Source organism: Sphaeramia orbicularis, chromosome 17 (assembly GCF_902148855.1).
Source record: "Sphaeramia orbicularis chromosome 17, fSphaOr1.1, whole genome shotgun sequence".
Taxonomy (NCBI): domain Eukaryota; kingdom Metazoa; phylum Chordata; class Actinopteri; order Kurtiformes; family Apogonidae; genus Sphaeramia; species Sphaeramia orbicularis.
This window is the reverse complement of record NC_043973.1, coordinates 57273331-57297171: the sequence shown is the minus strand read 5'-3', so window position 1 is coordinate 57297171 and position 23841 is coordinate 57273331. Positions and strand designations below refer to the sequence as shown.

General features: G+C 39.8%; 1 protein-coding gene across 1 annotated transcript in view; it reads right to left on the bottom strand.

The window, feature by feature from the left end:
* LOC115437774 (potassium voltage-gated channel subfamily KQT member 3-like) overlaps window positions 1–23841 on the bottom strand; it is a 97271-nt gene that overhangs the window by 21062 nt on the left and 52368 nt on the right. The window contains 3 exon segments of the mRNA XM_030161110.1: window positions 403–414; window positions 703–817; window positions 2108–2198. Coding sequence (XP_030016970.1) covers window positions 403–414; window positions 703–817; window positions 2108–2198 — 218 coding nt within the window.

The window sequence follows — 23841 nt, the reverse complement described above, 5'->3', positions numbered from 1 at the left end:
CCCAGACCCAGGCCCAGACCCAGACCAGACCCTGACCCAGAACCAGACCCAGAACCAGACCCAGACCCTGACCCTGACCCAGACCCAGGCCCAGACCAGACCCTAGACCCAGGCCCAGACTCAGACCCAGACCCAGGCCCAGACCAGACCCAGACCCAGGCCCAGACCAGACCCAGGCTCAGACCCAGGCCCAGACCCAGACCCAGGCCCAGACCCAGGCCCAGACCCAGACCAGACCCTGACCCAGAACCAGACCCAGAACCAGACCAGACCAGACCCCAGACCCAGGCCCAGACCAGACCCAGGCCCAGACCAGAGCCAGGCGCAGACCAGGTCCCTAACCAGACCCAGACCCAGGCCCAGACCAGACCCAGACCCAGGCCCCAGACTCCAGACCCAGGCCCAGACCACAGACTCAGACCCAGGCCCAGGCCCAGACCAGACCCAGACCAGACCCAGACCCAGGCCCAGACCAGACCCAGACGCAGACCCGGCTTCGGACCCAGACCCAGGCCCAGCGGCCCAGGGGGCGTTTAATGGTCCAGACCTGAGTCAGTTCCTAAAGGAACATTATTCTATGGTTTAACTGTCCTGAAGTGGTTTATCACCATTTATTAAAAGAATAAACTCTGTATTTTGCATTTCTTCAATAAAAATCAGGTGTTGTCTGACCCCCCCCACCCCCCCCTTACCTAAAATCACAGGGTTTGCGTGCGAACTTCAGCCTCCCCCTCCATCCTTTGTAGCGACAGCAGCATCCGGCCGCCCAGATCCTCAGCGCAAACTCGGCTCCAAAGATGAAGATGGCGAAGGTTTCCTGAGGAACAAGAACAGAACAGCTGATGTTTGGGTTTGGAACTTCAGGTGGAACTTGGATTAAATCACATGGAAAAGTGCAGAAGAACGAGTGAAAAGACGGAAGAAAACCAGGGAAAAGGAAAACCTGAGGAGCAAAACAACAACATCCCTTTGACCAAAATATAAGAGTCACAAAACCAGTCCAGTTCAGATCTTCTTCATCAGTCTGTCATATTTATATGCACCTGCTTTTACATTTATACCGGGTTTGTGCAAGTAAATCTGAATTTAATCTAATTTAATGCTTTTTAACGACACGTTAAACACATTTGATGCCCATGTCCGACTGCAGATACACTTTTATATATAGTTTATATATACATTCACCGTCCACACCAGGGCTCTCAAACTCACGTTCTTTCAGGTTCCACATTCAGCCTCATTTGATCTCCAGTAGATCAGACCAGTAAAATAATGACAGAATAACCTATAAATAATGACAACTGCACATTTTTGTCTTTGTTTTAGTGCGCAGGTGTCAAACATGTGGCCTGGGGTCCAGTCCAGCCCCTGGGATGAATTTATGAAATGCAGAAATTACACTGAAGATATTAACAATCAAGGATGTTCAAATCATTTTAGGTCAATTCAATCTAAAGTGGGTCAGGGCAGTAAAATACTATCATAATAACCTATAAATAACGACAACTGCACATTTTTCTCGTTGCTGTAGTGTAAAAAAAGGTCAATTACACAAAAATGTTTACATTTTTACAGACTAGACTTTTACAAAAAATGTGAATGACCTGAAATTTGTAAAGAGAAGTCTGCAGAATTGTACCAATATTCTGCCTCTTATTAAATGTTGTGTGTATTTGTTGATCCACTGTGATCTGTAAGTTGTGATGCATATGTGTAAATGATAAACTGAGACATAATATTAAAATTGCACTTATTTTTCTTCAGAATTCCCATGTTCATATTTGTTCATGTTATGTTCAAGTACAGTTCATAGATGTAAACATTTTCATTACAGAATTTGACTTTTTTCACTCAAAAACAGAGAGAAAAACTTTGGAGTTGACATTATTTATCAGTTCTTATCCTATTATTCATATCATTGTACTGCTCTGGCCCACTTTAGATCATATTAGGCTGAATGTGGAACTGAACTGAAAGGAGTTTGACACCCCTGTTTTAGTGCAATAATAAATAAAAAATAATAAAATAAATAAATAAAATGGAATAAATAAAATAAAATGAAATGAACTAATGTGCGGTGTGCCGTTGGATGGAAGCGTTGCGGTACCAGTATAACCAGCCAGTGAGCGGACGTCTTCTCGTGTTCCTTGAACGTGGTCAAAATGGCCAAAATCAAACATCCCAGAACGATCAGAAACCTGCACAAACACAAGAAGAAGAAGAAGAGCCATGAGTGAAATGTGCTTTTACTGATGGAGCAGATAAAAAACAGATGAACAATAAGGAGGATGAAGGCCAGTTACAGGCTGTGACCAGTGGAGGGCGCTGCTCCTCTACCGTCAACATTTACACACATGGTCATTTACTCAAACTGATGTTGAGTGGAACTACAGTCCTGACCAAACCTGGAACTGTGTGTGCTTTTATAATCTGTTTGACATCAAAACTAAACTAAACTATTTATTGAAGTCTGTAACTGATATTAGTTTCATTATTATTAAATTATCTCTGGGATATTTTACTTTAATTTTACTTTATTTCAGCAATACTTTCATACATTTTTATTCTACTTTTATATTTAATTTATTTTTTTACAGTATATTTCTAATTTGTGCGTATTTTGATTGCGCACTATTTTATATATTTTTAAACATATGTCTGTATTTTACTGTGTTGTTATTAGTTATACAGTATGATGGCGTATTAGGGCCACGTCGGAAATAATAAAAACAGTCACTATGAGAATAAAGATGTAATATCTCGAGAATAAAGTCATAGTTTAAAAAAAACCCTCACAATTTAACAAAAATAATGTTGTAGTTTTATGAGATTAAAGTCCTAATATTTTGAAAATATATTCTCAATAATGCGATAAAAAGTCATACTTTTTAAATCTTCAGCCTTAATCCGTGTTGATGGCACTTTCCAGTTACAGCCAACGCAAGAAATGAAGCATCAACTTTCACTTCTGTTGGAGCCGATGACTAATGCTAATGTGTTGATGGTGGGCGGGGCTAATAGGCTCAGTAATAAATAAATAAATAAATAAATAATAATAATAAGAATGATAATAGTAACAACAACAACAACAACAATAATAATAATAATAATAATAATAATAATAATAATAATAATAATAATAATAATAGGTATCTCATTCTGTTCCATTATATTATTCTAATGTTGGTATTACTGCTGTACTGCACAGATAATGGGCTGAAGGTGATCAGAAGGACGTCCATATTTGGACACCAGAGGGTTAACATGAGTATAGACACATAAACAGGAAATGATCCATATTCTTAACAGTGGTCTGATGTTTGTCCTTGGTCTGTTGATCTGATCTAAACCGTCCTGTTTCTGCTTTTCATCCTTTTCCTCAGTCATTCCTGTCCTGTTGTCTTCCCTTCAGTCCCAGACCGGAGCAGGTTCTGATCATCCACCATCATGAATAATTTATGGTCCAACAGTTGGGGTTTGACATCATCCACCTGGAGGAAACCATAGTCCCTGTCGCCCTGGTAACCTCCCACTTCCTGTCCAGTTCAGCGGTGGCGTTTTGGGCTCAAAGTTATCCAGAGGACGAGATAATCCTGGAGCCGATCGATGTTAACGCGATATGATCCAACAGATACCGATCTACGGTGGAGGGACGTCGATGGACATGAGAAGAACCGAGCCAACTCTGAGCCATCTCTACAAATATGAACACCATGCAAACGCTACGTCTCAGATGGTAGAACATCAAACCCGTCAACGGTCCGTTAGGTTAAATAACGAACAAAAGGAGTAAAAATGACTAAAATAATCCACGAAAAGGACAAAATAATCAACAAAACCAATTAAGAAACAAAACAAATACTCCCCCATCCCCCCATCACCCCCAAAATTTAATCATTTGTTCCTTGTGCCAGTATCAACATTTCCTGAAAATTCCATGAAAATCCGTCCATAACTTTTTGAGTTATCTTGCTAACAAACAAACAAACACACACACTCCGATGAAAACATAACCTCTTCACTTGGCGAGGTAAAAATTGACAAAATTGAACTAAACTGTTGATGCGACTTTAGTCAAATCCCACCTTGTCTCCACAGCTGTACCTTCACTCCTGGTTCTTCTGATCGTTCAGTGTTTATCAGTTATGGTTGAACCTTCTAACAGGTTCTTTACTGCCCCCTAGTGGACTGGAGTCACTACACTCATGGGCTTTGGTCTCACTTCTTCTCTGGTGCTTCATGACACATGACATTAATCACTGACCCTTAAATTGCTCAAATATAACTTGTGCATAAAAATTTACCTACTGGAAAAAGGACAATTTCGCAAAAAGTCTCAATTTTCGACTAAAAGTTTTTGCGCTGGCAAGAAGTGGTTTTTCGGGCGTAGTTAAATTAGTGTATCACATAAAACTGTAATGGAAAAACTTTTTTCCGCAACTAGAGTCACATGAATATAAAAAAAAAACATGGATGGACCATTAGAAGGAAAGGAACATTTAGAATATTTAAAAAATTTCTGATAAATTTCAAAATTGAAACATCTCAAAACTGTGAACAAACTTTGTTGACATTGTCCCAAAGAAGAAACAGACAAAATATGAAATGAATCCGACAGTTTCAGAGAAGAAAATGTTTGAAGACATAATGATGAAGACGACGATGATGATGACGAAGATGATGAAGACGAAGATGACGAAGACAATGATGACGAAGACAAAGGCGAGGAAGATGACGGCAACGAAGACAGTAATGAAGACGATGACGATGGAGACGACTAAGACAAAGATGATGGAGACAACGGTGACGAAGATGACAACGACAAAGACGATGGAGATGACGACAACAAAGATGACAACGACAAAGACGGCGACGATGGAGACGACGAAGACGATGGCGACGAAGATGATGGAGATTACGAAGACGACTGCAATGAAGATGACGGCGACGAAGACGATGACGATGGAGACGGCGACGACAAAGACAATGACGATGGAGATGACAATGACGAAGACAACAATGAAGAAGACGATGATGAAGAAGACGATGATGATGATGACAAAGATGACAACTATGACGAAGACGATGAAGGAGGCAGTGACAAAGACGACAATGACAAAGACAATAAAGATGATGAAGACAATGAAGACGACAATGATGACGAAGATGACAAAGATGATGAAGGAGGCGATGACGAAGACAATGATGAAGACGTCAGTGACGGTGTCCTCACAGTAGTCGGTCGTTGCGATAAAAGCCTGTGTGTTGCGATCTTCTGGACGCTGCAGGTGGGTGTGTTTCCTTCTGTTCTCAAAGGTCAGGGGGTGGAGCTAATGCCTGAAGCCCACCTGGACGCTCCTCTCTCTCTACTTCAAACCCCACCACCACCACCACCACCACCACCACCACCAGTGCTGATCCCCCCCCCCCCCCCCCCAGGATTCCTAACAACCAATTTGCCGCTGAGATTCAATAACGGGAGTGCAGAGGGTGCAGTTCTGACCGTTAATTTGCTGTGCGATATGCAAACAGCGGTGGGAAAGGACGGCGTTAATGACTACAGTCACAAGGACGAGATGAGACGGAGCAGGAGTTCCACCGCCGGAGAGGAACCACGCTGAGAACGTCAAATAATGAGTCCACGGCAGAGTTTATAAAAGCAAGGAGAGGGAACGATCCGACAGACGCATACATCCACTTTCAAAGGGTGTGTACGGAGGACGAACACTGCCAAATGAACAAAACATGGCTCTGTTCAAAAAAGAGGACTTTATTCACTACTGGTTTTCTTTCGAAATATTATTAGAACAAAAAGAAAAACATCTATCTTGTACAAAAATGTTTGTTTTAGTTCAGATAGACAGCAATGAAAGTAGGCAAAGATAAGTCTAAACGACCCAAATGAAGAACAAACACAATGAAATGAATGGTAATAAACAGAACTAAGCAAGAATGGAACAAACTACGGGAACACAACACACAAGAAAAGTGTAAAAGGAAATTCAAGAAATCACTCAAGACGCATCTATTGACTATAAATGATTGATACTTGGGTTAACTGAATATATGTGCTGTATATACTGTAGCGCTGCTGACCTAAAGGAGCTGTCACGTCTGTATTTTGTCTGTTATTTAAACAAAACTTCACAACAAAATTTACAACAAAACAAAATTTAAAAACTGTTATTTAAACGGCCAAAACACGGTATCCAAAATCTCTCTGACAGGAAATTTTAGAGACAATTTGACAGATTAGTGTTGCTAAATGACCCACATTTTTACTTTTAAATTCATTTTTGCTTTAGTTGGACCATAAGGGATTATCCAAAACCAGGAGCTACTTTATATTGAAATAAATGTTGGAATGAAAATCAATTAAAGTCGTCTCTCTGATGGGACATTACTGTGTTTGGACCCAAATGTAGTTTGTGAAAAATTATTTTCACTTAAGAAGGGTTAAATAGAGAGAAGAATCCATCTGGCCATTGTCACAAAAGTAGCGCTGGGTCTTTGTGGGTTAATACTGACATCTGGGACTGAAGTTAGTGAATGGGTCCTTCCTGTTTTTAACTTTGTGTACCTGCTGCACTGAACTGCGAATGTCACGCTGCCACAAAGTGGTATCGGTGTAGTTGTATCAGAGTATTTTTACAAGTACAAGTACAAGTATCGGACCCGATACCCAATACTGGTATTGGTACTGGTGCATCCCTAATAAAACCCAATAAAATCAGGATGAAAACCATGGATTTTATTGTGAATATTTTAGTGTTAAATACAAATCTACCCACAGACAAACTGGATGTGTTACCCCTGCATTCAGACAGCGGTCAACCCCCCACCCCCCCATCAGGAATATGGACTAATTCTCCCTGAGGCGACCCCCCCACCCCCCCCCCCCACGCCCCCCCCCCCCCCCCCTTCACCCTTCAGCTGACAGCAGGTCACATTTTCCAGTGTTTCCACCAATCCCAGCAGGAAACTGTGTTTGCACTGATGCCCCCCCCCCCCCCCCCCCCCCCCCCCCCCCCCCGGAGGCTCAGTGGGTGGGGAGAGGACAGGAGGATTTCCAGCCTCTGATTTAGGAAAAGCTGATGCTGCAGAAACCATGTTTGACCTGATGTGGAGGAGGTGGAAAGACTTCAGCTCTGAAACACATTCACTGTTTCACATTTACAATCTGAATATTTAACGTTTTCTTCGTTTTTTCACTTTAAAACACAGATGGATGGTGGATTATGGGATGCCTCGGAGCTGAGCAGACGTGCCCGAACTGAGCGCTCTGATTTATCCTATAATTTAACATAAATTAAACCGTGGAGGGGGTAAATATAACGGAAAAAAATGGATGCTTGACTTTGAAACAAAGACCGAAAGAAAGATAAAAGATAAGAAAGATGAAAAAATGTCACTGATGATTGGTCTGGTATCAAAAAATAAAACTCAATATCATGGATGTGTGGAGTTTTTTCAGCTCAGAATGAATGTGAAGCTGTGTAGTCAACTTCTGTCTTTCATATTTGTGTTATTTTTTCGTTCACATACATTAAAATTAATAAAATGAATAATCATCTACAAAATCTGTTAAACCAGGGGTGTCAAACATGCGTCCCGGGGGCAAAATGTCCCCCCCCAAAGGTTCCAATCCGGCCCCTGGGATGAATTTACAAAGTGTAAAAATTCCACAGTCCAGACTGTGGAACTCATTTTAGTTCAGGTTCCACATACAGACCAATCTGATCTACAGTCAAATAATAACAGCAGAAGAACCCACAAAAACCTAAATATTTTCTTCTGGGTTTGATGTGAAAAAAATATTACATTATGCTGATAAATAATGACAACTTCAATTTTTTTTTTCTTTGTTTTAGTGCAAAAAATAACATTAAATTATTAAAATATTTAAATTTACAAACTATCCTGAAACAATAAAATGTGAATAACCTGAACAAACATGAACAACCTGAAATGTCTAAAGAAAATTCAGTCCAGTTTGAACTCTTTTCTTCCTGTTCCTCAGTGTTTAGTGTCTTTGTAGATCTGATCCAGAATACACATGGACTAATGAGAAGTTACGGTAGAATATTGTTAAAACTGAACTTATTTTTCTTCAGAAAATTCCGTTTTTTCAGGTTATTCACATCGTTTTTGTTTGGATAGTTTATAAAAGTAAGTATTTTCATAATTTAATGGGGTGTTTTTGCACTAAAACCACGACAAAAATTTGTAGTTGTCATTATTTATAGGTTATTCTGTTATTATTTTACTGGTCCGACCCACTGGAGATCAGATCAGGCTGAATGTGGAACCTGAAAGAACCTGAGTTTGAGAGCCCTGGTATAGACGTTAAATGTTCCAGTAAAATACAGAAGTTCAGTCAGATCATATTTCATCTAAAACAACAACTTTAATTAGAGCCTTTTCAGCTTCTAAAAACACTCACAAAATCTGAAAAAGTGACTAAAATGGAAGAAAAGTTCAGCCGGTATCAGACGTAAAAGTCATAAAAACTACAAATGCACTGGAAAAACTGAATAAACATAAAATAAAACTGTATCATCCAGATTGAATCCACTGGTGATATCATTAATCGAACTTTAAACACAAATGAAATCCAACTGCAGGTAAAATCTGCTTTATTTGGGTTTTTCCTTTAGTGTTGATGCTTTATTTTAAAGTTAATGTTTTTCGAGGTCATAGTTCATTCTTTTTTTTTCTTCTATAAATCCTCATAAAACCTGAAAAAGTGACTGAAACTAAAGATAAATTAATGCGACTAACACTAAAACACAACCTGTCATCCTGGCGTTTCCTGTATCGTCTGTTTCTTCTGCTGGTGTTTGATATAAACAGTCGTGTTCTGGTGTAAACACTCGTTTATTTACTCTGTGTTTAACACAACAGACGAGCTAATGAGTGGAACTAATCACATTCATTACATTCATTTAAACGTCTGTTAATTGACTGATAGAACTAGAAGCAGACCTCCGTATGTACGAGCGGCGTCTGAGCTTTAACGGCGGCTTTGGCGAGCGCCCGGCGTCCTTGGAACCAGCCAATGAGAGACGCCCCCCCACCCCCACCGCCTCATGGGATCACAGCGAGCGGCTGAAACAGATCAATGAAGCGGTGTTTGAATCCCTCCTTCTGAGTCTGTTCGATTATGGGAGTTCAGTGCAGAGGACGCCAGCCTCTGATTGGTCCATTTGATCAGCTGACGACCCAGGTTCACCCTGAAGCCGCCGCTTCAGTCGAAGGAAGGGTACACACTTAAGGATTTTCTAAACCCTTACAGACCCAAACGTCCACCTTTAACCCTTAAACACTCAAACGTCCACCTTTAACCCTTAAACACTCAAACGTCCACCTTTAACCCTTAAACACTCAAACGTCCACCTTTAACCCTTAAACACTCAAACGTCCACCTTTAACCCTTAAAGACCCAAACGTCCACCTTTAACCCTTAAAGATCCAAACGTCCACCTTTAACCCTTAAACACTCAAACGTCCACCTTTAACCCTTAAACACTCAAACGTCCACCTTTAACCCTTACAGACCCAAACGTCCACCTTTAACCCTTAAACACTCAAACGTCCACCTTTAACCCTTAAACACTCAAACGTCCACCTTTAACCCTTAAAGACCCAAACGTCCACCTTTAACCCTTAAAGACCCAAACGTCCACCTTTAACCCTTAAAGACCCAAACGTCCACCTTTAACCCTTAAAGATCCAAACGTCCACCTTTAACCCTTAAACACTCAAACGTCCACCTTTAACCCTTAAACACTCAAACGTCCACCTTTAACCCTTAAAGACCCAAACGTCCACCTTTAACCCTTAAAGACCCAAACGTCCACCTTTAACCCTTAAAGACCCAAAAGTCCACCTTTAACCCTTAAACACTCAAACGTCCACCTTTAACCCTTAAAGACCCAAACGTCCAAGTTGTTGTTGAGTGTGGGGGGGTACCTACATACAATAGGTAGCGCCCCCTTCATAACAGGGGGGTGATACACATTACCACCAAAGACCGGGAAGGGAGGGGGGTGTAGCTCAATAACTGGTGCAACGTACATTATTGTGGAGGACCAATAAGTTACTGAGGCAATGAGTGGGGGGGGGGGGGGCTCAGAGATTTTTCACTGATATAACATGCTGCTTGATATTGATACTTACACAGACTTATTTCAGTGCCCCCCCTCAGCTGTCTCATTCCAAACGCCCCCCAACGGTGGCCCGATGATACCGCCCCCACTGAGAAACACTGATCTAGAACCTAGAATGCACTGTAAAAAAACAGAATGCACTGTAAAAAAAAAAAGGAAAAAAAATAATGCGCTGTAAAAAAAAAAAGTACAAAAAATAGAATGCACTGTAAAAAAAAAGGAAAAAAAAAGAAGAATGCACTGTAAAAAAAAAAAAGGAAAAAAGAATGCACAGTAAAAAAAAAAAAAAAAAGGAAAAAAAAGGAAAAAAACGAATGCACTGTAAAAAAAAAAAAAAAAAAAAAAGAAAAAAAAAACCTGTTCTCATTATTGGGTTAAAATGTCTTAAATCTGCCAGTGGAGGAAGAAAATTAACCTTATCAAGTTAAAATTAAAATAATAAAATATATACAAAACTGAGACAAAAATGGGATTAAAACAGGGAAAAATTATATAAAAACGAAAAACAAAAAAACACTGTCCGATTTTCGTATTGTTTTCATCCCATTTTCGTCTCGTTTTGTGTCATTACCTCCACCAGGAGGTATTGTGATCGCTTTGCTTTGTGTGGGTGTGTGTTTGTTTGTTAGCAAGATAACTAAAAAAGTTATGGACGGATTTTCATGAAATTTTCAGGAAGTGTTGATACTGGCACAAGGAAGAAATGATTAAATTTTGGTGGTGATCGGGGGAGGGGGCACGGGGGGCCATTGATCTGCCTTGGCAGAGGTCTGCACTCTCCGAGCGCTTTACTTGTTTTGTGTCTTGTTTTCACTTTTTTCCTTTTTTTTTTAGTTAAATCATGTTGAAAATCTTGACATTTCTGTTTTTCTATGGTTTACTTCATTGATACAAACTGGATTGAATTAAGACAAAAGGAAAGACACGAAGGAATGAAGGACACGAGGAAGGAAAGGAGACGTCAGATGAAGTCCGACGGACCACAGTCCCACTCATCAGTCACCTCCGTCTGACGCCCGATCGCCCATCAATCACCCGCTGTCCGGTTCTGAAGTTATTAAGGCCACGAACCGACGCAGGATGAAAAATCACACTATTAAGCGTCCAGGAGGGAAAAGGCGTTTTAATGAGCGGCCGTTTGGGTTTGTTTACCGACCCCATGAAACCGGCATTATTGACCCCATTCCACAGCCATCAATCATCACCATCATCACCATCATCCTCCTCTTCCTCAGGGAGGGGGCATCACTACGACCACTAGGACAAATGAAAACACATGCCATCGGGTTCGTCCTCAAACATTAACAACGACGATAAATGAACAAATGGAAGCAAAAAAAAGAGGCTTCAGAAAAACTCAGACATATGAAGGATCGATTTGTGTTCGAATGTTGACGAATAAATGTCAAATATGAATAAAATGAATGAAATCACCTATTTTAGCCTAAAACAGGCGGTAACACCCCCTCGGTGGAGTCAAGGGGGTTCCACTTGTTTGTTTGTTTGTTTGTTTACACTTTAGCAGCAAATTTATTGGTTGAATTCAGACCAAACTGGCTTCATAGATTCCCACTGAGCCAGAACAGATGTGATTCTATTTGGGGAAAAGTAGGTCAAAGTTCACTTTTTTAATGATTTTTTTAAAAAAAATCTTCCCATTTACTTATAGTGGGCGAATACGTGCAAGGGGCGGGGTTTGTTGTGCTCAGCACCACTTCTTTCATTTTCTTGGTGATTTTGTTCTTTTTTGTTCATTTCATTGATTACTTTGTGAATATTTTTGCTGTTTTGTTGATAATGTTCGTTTGAAGGACATTTTGTTCATTTTCTTGATTATTTTGTTCATTTTTGTTAATTTTTTTTTTATAATTTTGTTCATTTTTGTTCAGTTTCTTAATAATTTTGTTCATTTTTGTTCATTTTCTTGATTATTTTTGTTCATTTTTGTTCATTTTCTTGATAATTTTAATTTTTATTCATTTTCTTGATAATTTTGTTCATTTTTGTTCATTTTCTTGATTATTTTGTTCATTTTTTAGACTAATTTTGTTCATTTTTTGATTATTTTGTTCATTTTTGGTCATTTTCTTGATAATTTTGTTCACTTTCTTGATAATTTTGTTCATTTTTGTTCACTGTCTACACTAATTTGCTCCTTGTCTTTTGTTTCTGTTTTTCCTCGATTATTTCCTTTATTTCCCCAAATGTTTTTGTTTACTTTTTTGTTTATTTTTGTGTTTATTTGTCTTGATCATTTTGTTCATTTTTTTGTTCCTTTTGATAATGATAATTTTCTTCACTTTTGGTTGGGGTCATTCATGAACCCAGAAGCCGAGACCAGGTCCGGTTCAGTTCAGGAAGGTGGACCGGGCTCGGAGGAAATGACCAGACATATTAAAAAAGCGTCCGGAAGCTTTCTGCGCTGCCGTGTGTGCTCAGACAGAAGCAAAGTGATAAAAACCAAATCTAATAAGAGCAGCTCGGCCTTAACCTCCTGCTGCTGCAGCTTCCTATTATGTTTGACACTAAAAATAAGAATCTAAAACAGCACATTATTACACAGACGGGCTTTAAACGTGCACATTTATAACAGACGGTCACTCCAGAAATAAAAGAAATATAAGCATAAGGTGTTAATATTATGTCTATTCATATTTTATGTCTGTTTTTATTTTATTCTACTTGAGTTCTATTAATATTTTACTGTAAAATGAAGGAAAATGAGAAAAAAATTAACTACAATTGTTATTAAAAAGTAAAATAAGCAACAAAATAAACAAAAACAGCCAAAGTGAAAAAAAAAAAAAAAAAAAAAAATCAACAAAAAAGAATAATATAATAAATAATAAGTAACATGAACAAAATAAGACACAAACTGAACAAATTGAAGAAAAAAAATAATGAAATAGGTAAATAAGGTTGGAGACACATGGTTTATGTTCAGGTAATGACATATTTTGCGTAAAAAAAAGTCAATTTTTCTTCAGTTTTCATCTGTTTTAATATAATAACTATTACATATAGAAAATACACAATTTTCAGTTAAAAATGCAAAACACACCACAACACCTCATTCCAGCATACAACGAGGTTATGTCCTTTTTAAAAGTATAGACAATTAAATATTAAAAAAAGGAGAACTTGGACAAATTCTATAATAAATGGAAACTGTTAATGGATTTTTTTTTTTTTGCGACAGTGTAAAATTAAGTTAAAAATTGAGAAAATGTCATTTGGGAACCAACACAAAAGTAGAACTGGGTCTTTATGGGTTAAATGAAGACAAGATGGACGTAGGTTCACCATTAAATCTGTTCAGTTTGCACTGAAAATTACAGTAGAAAAGAAAAACTATATAAGAAATTAAATATAATATCATAAATCAGAGCTGGAGTCAGCCCCCTTTAGTCTGTTGGTCCAAAGGTTCAACGGGAATAAAGTATGAAAATAAAAACACCTGACACTACGAGAATAAATTCGTAAAATATCAAGACAAAATCCGTAATTTTACGAGAATAAAGTCGAATACAGAAAGAGTCATAATTTTACACCTTTATTCTTATAAAATTACAAGTTTTATCTTGATATTTTTTGCATTTAATTCTTCTTAAATTATGACTTTTTGTATTCAATTTTATTCTCATATTTCAAAAATAAAGCCATGATAATCCGAGAATAATGTAATTTAAAAACAGGTGGAAAAATATCCTAATTTACAGAATACAGTCGTACCCACTCATTGTATAATGTAGAACTGGAACATTCTGTGAGGTTCTACTGTCAAAGGCCAAATACTGAGACTATTAGCCCCGCCCACCATCAACACATTAGCATTAGTCATCCGCTCCAACAGAAGTGAAAGTTGATGCTTTGTTTGTTGCGTTCGCTGTAACTGGAAACTGTCATCAACAAGGATTAAGGTTTAGGATGTATAAAATATGACTTTTTACCACACTATTGCGAATTTATTCTAATGTTACAACTTTAATCTCATAGAAGTGCGACATTATTTTTGTTAAATCATGAGGTTTTTTTTTTAAACTTCGACTTTATTCTCAAAATATGACTTAAATCCCGTAAAATTATGACTCTTTTTATATTCGAATTATGTCTTTTATCTGGATATTTTGCGACTTTATTCTTGCAGTGACAGTGGTTTTATTTTTGTACGTGGTCCTAACACGCCGTCGTAGTGAATCTGTTTGTGTTTATGTGGAGACACAGGATTGAAGACGTGATGACTTCCGTGTGGTTTCGATCCAACATCTGGACACGTTCCGGCCCAATCGGATCGTCTGCGTCTTAACGTCAACTCATCTCATGGATTTCTGTTCCTTCCTGCGTCTCCAGGCATGTTTTTTTTCTTCCTCTCCTAACCTAATAATGCAGCAGATACCGAGGTGCTGTATCACTGCACCCCCGTCCGCGCGCCCAACATCAGATGACATGCATTGTACGTCTCCATGGCAACAGCTGCTCATTCTGGAGTATCCCTCTGTCTCCCAATCACCATGGTGACACCTGCTCGCTTCCACCCCCCTCACCCCCCCTTTGTCAGGGATCACCAGCCAAACCTCGTCTGAGTGCGTTTCCATGGCGATGCTCGACAGCAGCCGCGGCGGGTGAGCGGGTTCACGGCGCGATGCTCAGTTTGGCGTGATGCGATGGGCGGGTTTGGCGGCGTTTCCTCTGAGGATCAGAACAGACGGTTTGAGCGTAAACACATACCTTTAACGGACTGACGTTTAGAACCACGGCATCTGGAACTGGACCGGAACACCATGTTTACCCCCAAAAATAAAAACAGAACCTGTGTCCCTGTCTGTCAGCAACTGTTCTATGTGGATCAGAACCAGCTGAATGTGTTCTATGTTCCAGTCCTGGTTCTGCTCTGTTCCAGTCCTGGTTCTGTTCTGTTCCAGTTCTGGTTCTGTTCTATGTTCCAGTCCTGGTTCTGTTCTATGTTCCAGTCCTGGTTCTGTTCTGTTCCAGTCCTGGTTCTGTTCTGTTCCAGTTCTGGTTCTGTTCTTCATTCCAGTACTGGTTCTGTTCTATGTTCCAGTCCTGGTTCTGTTCTGTTCCAGTTCTGGTTCTGTTCTTCATTCCAGTACTGGTTCTGTTCTATGTTCCAGTCCTGGTTCTGTTCTGTTCCAGTCCTGGTTCTGTTCTGTTCCAGTTCTGGTTCTGTTCTTCATTCCAGTACTGGTTCTGTTCTATGTTCCAGTCCTGGTTCTGTTCTGTTCCAGTTCTGGTTCTGTTCTTCATTCCAGTCCTGGTTCTGTTCTGTTCCAGTCCTGGTTCTGTTCTGTTCCAGTTCTGGTTCTGTTGTATGTTCCAGTCCTGGTTCTGTTGTATGTTCCAGTCCTGGTTCTGTTCTGTTCCAGTCCTGGTTCTGTTCTGTTCCAGTCCTGGTTCTGTTCTATGTTCCAGTCCTGGTTCTGTTCTATGTTCCAGTCCTGGTTCTGTTCTGTTCCAGTCCTGGTTCTGTTCTGTTCCAGTTCTGGTTCTGTTCTTCATTCCAGTACTGGTTCTGTTCTATGTTCCAGTCCTGGTTCTGTTCTGTTCCAGTTCTGGTTCTGTTCTTCATTCCAGTACTGGTTCTGTTCTATGTTCCAGTCCTGGTTCTGTTCTGTTCCAGTCCTGGTTCTGTTCTGTTCCAGTTCTGGTTCTCTTCTTCATTCCAGTACTGGTTCTGTTCTATGTTCCAGTCCTGGTTCTGTTCTGTTCCAGTTCTGGTTCTGTTCTTCATTCCAGTCCTGGTTCTGTTCTGTTCCAGTCCTGGTTCTGTTGTATGTTCCAGTCCTGGTTCTGTTCTGTTCCAGTCCTGGTTCTGTTCTGTTCCAGTCCTGGTTCTGTTCTATGTTCCAGTCCTGGTTCTGTTCTATGTTCCAGTCCTGTGGTCCGGATGCACATCAATCTAACTATAGAAGTGGGCGGGACTTTCACTGGAGGAGAACTCGGCTCATCCAATCACAGTCCAGATATGACTTCTATCAGAACTAGACTGATATCTGGAACCACTGACATGTTCTAAAGCATCAACAGATGGACCAGTAGAAGGAAAGGAATGGGTAGAATATTTAAAACGTGTCAAAAAAAAATCTAAATTTCTATAAACCTTTGTAGACATTGTCCCAAAGAAGAAACAAATAGAATTAGAAATGAATCCGACAGTTTCAGAGACGAAAACGACGAAGACGACAATGAAGACAATGACGAAGATGATGACGAAGATGACAACAAACACGACAATGAAGACGACAACGAAGAAAATGACAAAGACGACGACGACGAAGACGACAATGAAGATGACGACGAAGACGACGGCGACAACAAAGACAATGATGAAGACGACAACGACGAAGACGACAATGAAGACAATGACGAAGATGATGACGAAGATGACAACAAACACGACAATGAAGACGACAACGAAGAAAATGACAAAGACGACGACGACGAAGACGACAATGAAGATGACGACGAAGACGACGGCGACAACAAAGACAATGATGAAGACAACAACGACGAAGACGACAATGAAGAAGACAACAACAAAGATGACAATGAAGACGACAATGAAGACGACAACAAAGATGGCGATGAAGACAACGACGAAGACGACAACAAAGACAATGACAAAGACGACAATGAAGATGACAGCGAAGACAATGATGAAGACAATGACGAGCATGACAACTTAGACGACAATGAAGACAATGACGAAGATCAAGACAATGACGAAGACGACAATGACGAGAAAAAAATCTTGTTTCACCCAAAAATCTGAATTGTACATTAAGACCTGCTGTGGGCGGAGCCTAAGCCTCCAGCTGTTGTGCTGCTAATTTTCTTTGTCTCTACCTTTGAAAACTTTAATTTGAGGGGAAGGACACGTGTTTACCCGCCCCAGAACCGGGTCCGGATTGGCCCGATCTTGTGACTAAATCCGATCTAATCTTCTAAAACATGTCAGATCGATGACGACAAAGACGACAACGAAGACAATGACAAAAATGAAGACAAAAATGAAGACACACAAACACATTTTGCCAAATTTTTCAATAAAAACATTGAAACAGAGTTAGGGGTACTTGGATAAAATACATGTATTTCCGGGGGTACTCCACTGTAAAAAGTTGGAGAACCACTGCATTAATTCCGTGGACTAACTCGTGGCCTAAACTGGATTTGCTCCCAGTTAATGCCCAGATAAAAGACTCCCTGTGTACGTTTCAGCATCTCCAGTCGACCTCCATTACAGCGATCGATGCTCGTCCCGTTTCTATAATGAAAGCATCGATATCAATAACACTATCAGCCGGCAGCGGTCGTATTTCCTGATAGACTTCCACAGAGACGCTTTTTTTTTCTATATGATGTGTTGTTGATGGAGCGGCAGAACTCACAATCCATTAATCTGGAATAAATAGGACAGATGGAAGCAGGGTTGGGTCGTAAACAGGAAATTTCACACAACAAGAGGAAAACGATCAGTGATTCAACATGAAAGTTGATGAATTTAGGTGTTTATTAGCGTATGTAAACATTGTGCATTTCCGACATTTTCGACCATTTCACTCACTATTGATCAACATCTACTCATGTCATAAAATAATCTTTGTTCATATTTTTATTATTTCTTGTAAAACTCACATGAACGTCATCTTAACACTGTTTTATTTCTAAATTATGAGATCAATACTGTTGTTTTTTTTTTTTGGAGCGTCATAAATAGGGCTGTGTATCGGCAAGAATCTGCCGGTGCGATACAAATCACAATACTAGGATCACAATACGATATATCACAATATATCATGATACTGTTAAAAAGGCAATTTTTTGTTTGTTCTGTTCTGTTTTACAGACATTACAGTTTCAGATCCTGTTCAAATGTTCATATTCTATAAGTTCAGAACTAACATCAGAACAGTATTTTAGTTCAATCCAAACAAAGGAACGAACATTATTTAATAAAAGAGTGTTAAAGAATAATAAATAAAATATAAACAAAAAAGAAAAAAAAACAAAAATGAACCTCCACAACATCTGCATTTGAATAAATACCTAAAAATATCAATACAGTACTTTTTAATATTGAGACAGTATTGTGAAAAGAAATATTGCGATATATTGCAGAGCCGATATTTTCTTACAGCCCTTGTCATAAACATATTGGACATAACAAACAATTAGTTCTTAATATGTATCTGCATTTATTTATATTTGCAGGTATTTAACACTATGAATCACAGCTTAAGTTCAGTATTTATTTTTTTCCCCTTATTTTAAAGGTGTGGAGGTCATGGGACAGTAGCTTTTTATTTCTTATTATTTTGTTGAGCTGTAAAATTCAATTATTGTTCAACCTTTAAAGAGTCAATCTGTTGTATTTCTACATTAAAATGACCTGAATTCTCGTTTGTGTTTCTACTATAGATCTGTGAAGTGGTTCCAAAGATGCTGATGTATTAGACTGAACAGATATGAAGCGAATTTATTTACATCGACAGGTTTAAGGGGATTTCTGTGACCACTAGAAGGAGCAGTGAGTCACTCTGTTGATGAGAACCATAAAGACACAACTGTCAGAGTCCTAGAACAGAAGTGATCAAACTACAGTGGGTGTTTCCTCCACTGGACTGAGCTGGAAAAGGAAAGAAGCTGATGAGGGTAGACAGTTATTATGGGATGTTCTTATCATTGCTAAGTTTCCATTTGTTGATCCGTGGTTCAGACTAAACTGTGACAGTTCTGACCTTGTTTGTTGGATTCAAACAGATCTTTAGTTCAGTTATTGACGACTCAAACCAACAGAAAACAGAGGATTAGTGGTTGTACTGTGGCTGTTTTAGCCTAAGAACAGAGCTAAACTAGCAGAGCTAAGCTAACAGAGGGGATTAATGGTTTTATTGTGAATTTGAAGTTGTCATTATTTATAGGCATAGTGTAATATTATTTTCACATCAAACCGAGACAAAAATATGTCAGTTCTTCTGCTGTTATTTGACTGTAGATCAGATTGGTCTGTATGTGGAACCTGAACTACAATGAGTTCCACAGCCTTGACTGTGGAATTGTTGCACTTTGTAAATTCATCCCAGGGGCCAGATTGGAACCTTTGGGGGGACGCATTTGGCCCCCGGGCCGCATGTTTGACACCCCTGACTCTAAAGTCAAGCAGATGTTTAACCCTGTACTTACAGTGTGTTTCCATCTTATCTCCTATGGTTTATGATCCTATGTGGGCGTTGTGTATTTAAAAGTGTGCCTAATGTAAAACTTAAGTCCTGATCCTGAAGTTGACCAAGATGTGACCCAAACTATCCTAAGAACTAGACCACTAATAAGTTAAACAAAGGCATCGTATCTTCAAATATAAACTACTACTGACTAAGATGTGATTAAACTTTAAGACTTCAACTTTCTAAATTTAAATAATATTTTACAATGTAAGATAAACTGTATAAATATTCGCATATGTACAAAAAACACTAAACAGCAGGAATTCACTGATCGGTGTGTGTTTGATTTGTGGCTATAAGAGCTGAAAACCAACAGAAAACAGATCTAACATATAAAACAAGGACGGGCCAGTGTGGAAGGACACAGATAATACAGCAGATCATCCATCAGTTGTGTCATGTGACCTTTGTGTGCTTCCCTTCTTCTATCTCTTGTGTTTTGTCCTTCAGGTCGAATCAGTGTTTTTCTTTCTACAAACAGCTCAGTCAAACTTTAAACAGGACGCTAACAGGTAAACATTTACCTGCTTCGTCCGACCTCCGACAGATCGCAGGTTTTCCAGTTTGCGTCAGATACAAACTGCCGATATGTCGCGTACGATGCAGGTGAAAATGATCAATGTGTCGATAAAAAGCCACGAATGCGTCTGCGGAGCATCGATTGTTTACTGGAGGAGGTGCTGAGGTTGGGTTTGTTGGCCTCAAACTGTCATATTTCAGACTCACCGTGTCATTCACAGGCCCTGGGGAGAATTAAATATGCAAAAAGACACGTCTGTTCACCGATACAAACTAAACCTGGCCTTAAACCAGCGAACCGGAGATGAGCCACTGAACAGACCTGAGATACAACGACAGTAACAAGAGCGGAGGTCAAACGGACCTGGTGTCGGGACCATCAACACAAGAAGGACATGATTACAAGACAAATGGGTAAATGTGCTCAATGTTACAGATTTTAATCAGATTAACTGGAAAACAAATGACACAAGTGCTGGTTTAGCTCATCTTTTAATATATATGATGGTGTGTTCCTCCACATATATGTTGGTTTAAATCCATTTATCCAACACAAGTCTCTGTCTCAGTCATGACCACATTAGAACTGATCCAATGAGACTTTAAAGCATCCAAGCACCTCATGTAGTTGGACTAAACCTACTGCTCAAACCACCACAGATCACTTAAATCACCGTTCCACTTAAATAACTGTTACACTTTATATCACTGCCCCGAAATGTGTAAATACAATCAGAAGTCATTATTTACAATATTGTAGCTGTAGCTCTTTTAGAGGTAGTTCGTTAGCAGGTGTCTTTTACAGTAAATATACGAACCTTAATGTTAACCTGGTACTAACCCACTGTTTGGTTTGGGTCTGTCTGTTTTCTGTCTTCTTGTGCTGTATGTAAAGCTGCTGAATACTGGAATTTCCCTCAGGATTAATAAAGTATCTATCTATCTATCTATCTATCTATCTATCTATCTATCTATCTATCTATCTATCTATCTATCTATCTATCTATCTAATCTATCTATCTATCTATCTATCTATCTATCTATCTATCTATCTATCTATCTATCTATCTATCTATCTATCTATCTATCTATCTATCTATCCATGTTCATGAATGTTCCACTGATAGAACCTGTCCAGTCCATGTATTGTCATGTGCAGACAGTGTTTTGCAGTAGCTCTGGTAGATCTGACACTAATAGTCATTTGGACTTACTGGCTTCATATACTTTATGAAGTTTCCCTTGGCAAAGCAAATTTCTTCAGCACCAAAAGGCAGCCAGACTACCATTCTGCTGTTATAATGTTGGACAAGACAAGTTAAACAGAATAATAAAAAAAAAAGTGTGTATGTGTGTGTGTGTGTGTGTGTGTGTGTGTGTGTGTGGGGGGGGTGTACAGTGTGTAGGACTGGGGGTATAGGGGTGTATTTCATAAGTGCCGTAACAACCACAACTGACGTGAAACCGAAACTGAATTTTGGACGTCTGACTCTCAACACCTCTCTACACCTCTCTTTTACTCCGGAGTTTACACGAAACTTCCACAACTTCTAACCTATATCCACTGGACCCATGGAAATACTGGGCCCCATGAATTTATGTTTACCACCACCCCCACCCCCCTTTAATGGCGCCTCAGTCTGGGAAACTTCAGCCAACCAGCCTTTAGGACTGGATTTGTCTTTATCTGTGACTCAAATCTGGTCAAATGTCACTCCTTTTATTGTAGAAGTATTTGACTGGCAGACCAGTGGAACTGGTGTAACATACAGTTTGTTGCTGATGATCTGCAGTGATTCTGTAACAGCAGCTCAGACCCATAAACGCCTCCATGTCCTTCAAACCCCTGGACTCCACGGTCTGTTTCGTCCAGTGTGTTGAAGACCTCAGTTGCAGGTTTTCAGCTTCCATTGATCAACACCTCAGCTGCACTTCACTCCGGTAAAACTGGGTTAAACGGATGCAGCTTTAAAACATGCACCGTCTGCAAACACCATGGAAGAAAAAAAAACAACAGGACGGAGGAGGAAATCAATGAATGTGCAGAGAGCCGACGTCTACAGGTGTGTGTGTGCACGCAAAGGGAAGGATGTGAGGACGGCGTCGTCGAAAACACTTCAAAGAGAATATTTAAGAGCAATGACGGCGGCAGAGCGCGGCGGCAGAGCGCGGCGGCAGAGCGCGGCGGCAGAGCGCGGCGTCGACTCCACCTCCAACAACAACGACAACAGCAATGCACACGTCGTCAACTAACGCCGAGGGTTCCCAAATCAGGTCAGTGCTGCAAGTGAGCAATAATCACATTAGAGTGTGTTCATGGTGACAAAGGAAACCAGGAATTACAGGCCTCGCACTGAACCCTGCTGTAGAAAACCACCAAAACACCTGAAAAAACCACCAAACACACGGAAAAACCACCAAACACAAAGAAAAACCACCAAACACACGGAAAAACCACCAAACACCAAGAAAAACCACCAAACACCCTCTTCTGATCCATTAATCCTATCAATCCATGTCAGTAATTGGTGTAAAATACAGTTCTTCATCTTTTCATGGTCATCAGATATGACCATATTTGGACGTTCAGAGGCTCCATAGTTACCGTGGAAACACCATCATCTTCTCCAACATTGATTCACCAGTCAAACCCATGCAGTTGGATCAGTGCCAGTGGATGGACGCACTGGGATTATGTTCAATTAATGACAAATTGGACTGAAAAAGACACTGTTTATTCAGTTTTCTCTATTTTTGATACAATAACAATTTTTTTCTTAGTTTTTAATAAAAATCTACATGATCAGTGAATTAAATATAAGAAAAGACATGATTTTCACTGAGAAAACACAAAATACAGAGGATAATATTAGAATAAATGTTGATAAATCACTTAAAAAAGGTGAAATAGAGGAAAAAATGCATTTGTGAAGTACCACTAAAGGAGCTCTGGGTCTTCATGTGTTCAACGGTTCAGATCAGCAGATGTTTGTAGGAGCTCAGAATCCACATCTCAGTCATAAAAATAAAGGATGACAGTCTTGGCCCCATGGGATCGCAGCACAGATGAAGTGTTTGGTCGATAATATTCGTTATTTTGACCTAAAACTGTGATAAAGTGTTTGCATCACATTTAATTTGCACCAATCAGAGCCCAAACATCTGCTCAGAGGCGCTCCGTTATTCATGAATGTTCTTGGCTCTTCAATGTCCACGTGTGTTCTAAAGTTCTGTGGTGTTGGACCGGGTCTGGGGGGTCATACGAGGACCTGCTGACCCGTGTGTGTGTTCATAGTTTTAAGGCAGAGTTACTCCAGTATTTGTGCAGAAATCTGAACTCACTCCCATAATGCACTGCTGTGGATCTGTTCTGGTCTCCTTCTGCTGACGTGTTGGACTCTGAGTGACAAGGAGGAGGGAGGGGGGAGGACCCCCCCGGGGCCCACGGCATCCCCGCTGGACTCGGCGACGCTGCCGTTTCATTGAAGCGATTCGTCAGCGTCACCTCAGAGGTGAAAATGGAAGACGGACACAAATGCTATCGGGACGTCTCAGGGACGGGGTACCACGGATAAGGCCGACGACGGAGATAAATTCAGCCTGCAGCGGCGATAAGGCCGACGGCAGCGAGGTGAGTCCAGGTCAGAGTCTGATCTGGATTCATCAGATAATCCACGACAGTCTGAACCAGAGGCAAAAAACACTGAAGCACAACAAAGTTTACAGACAGACACAGACTGGGATGGAACTGGAGGATTTAGATTAGACTGAGATTAGATTAGACTGAGATTAGATTAGACTGAGATTAGACTGAGATTAGACTGAGATTAAATTAGACCGAGATTAGACTGAGATTAGATTAGATTAGATTAGATTAGATTAGATTAGATTAGATTAGATTAGATTTA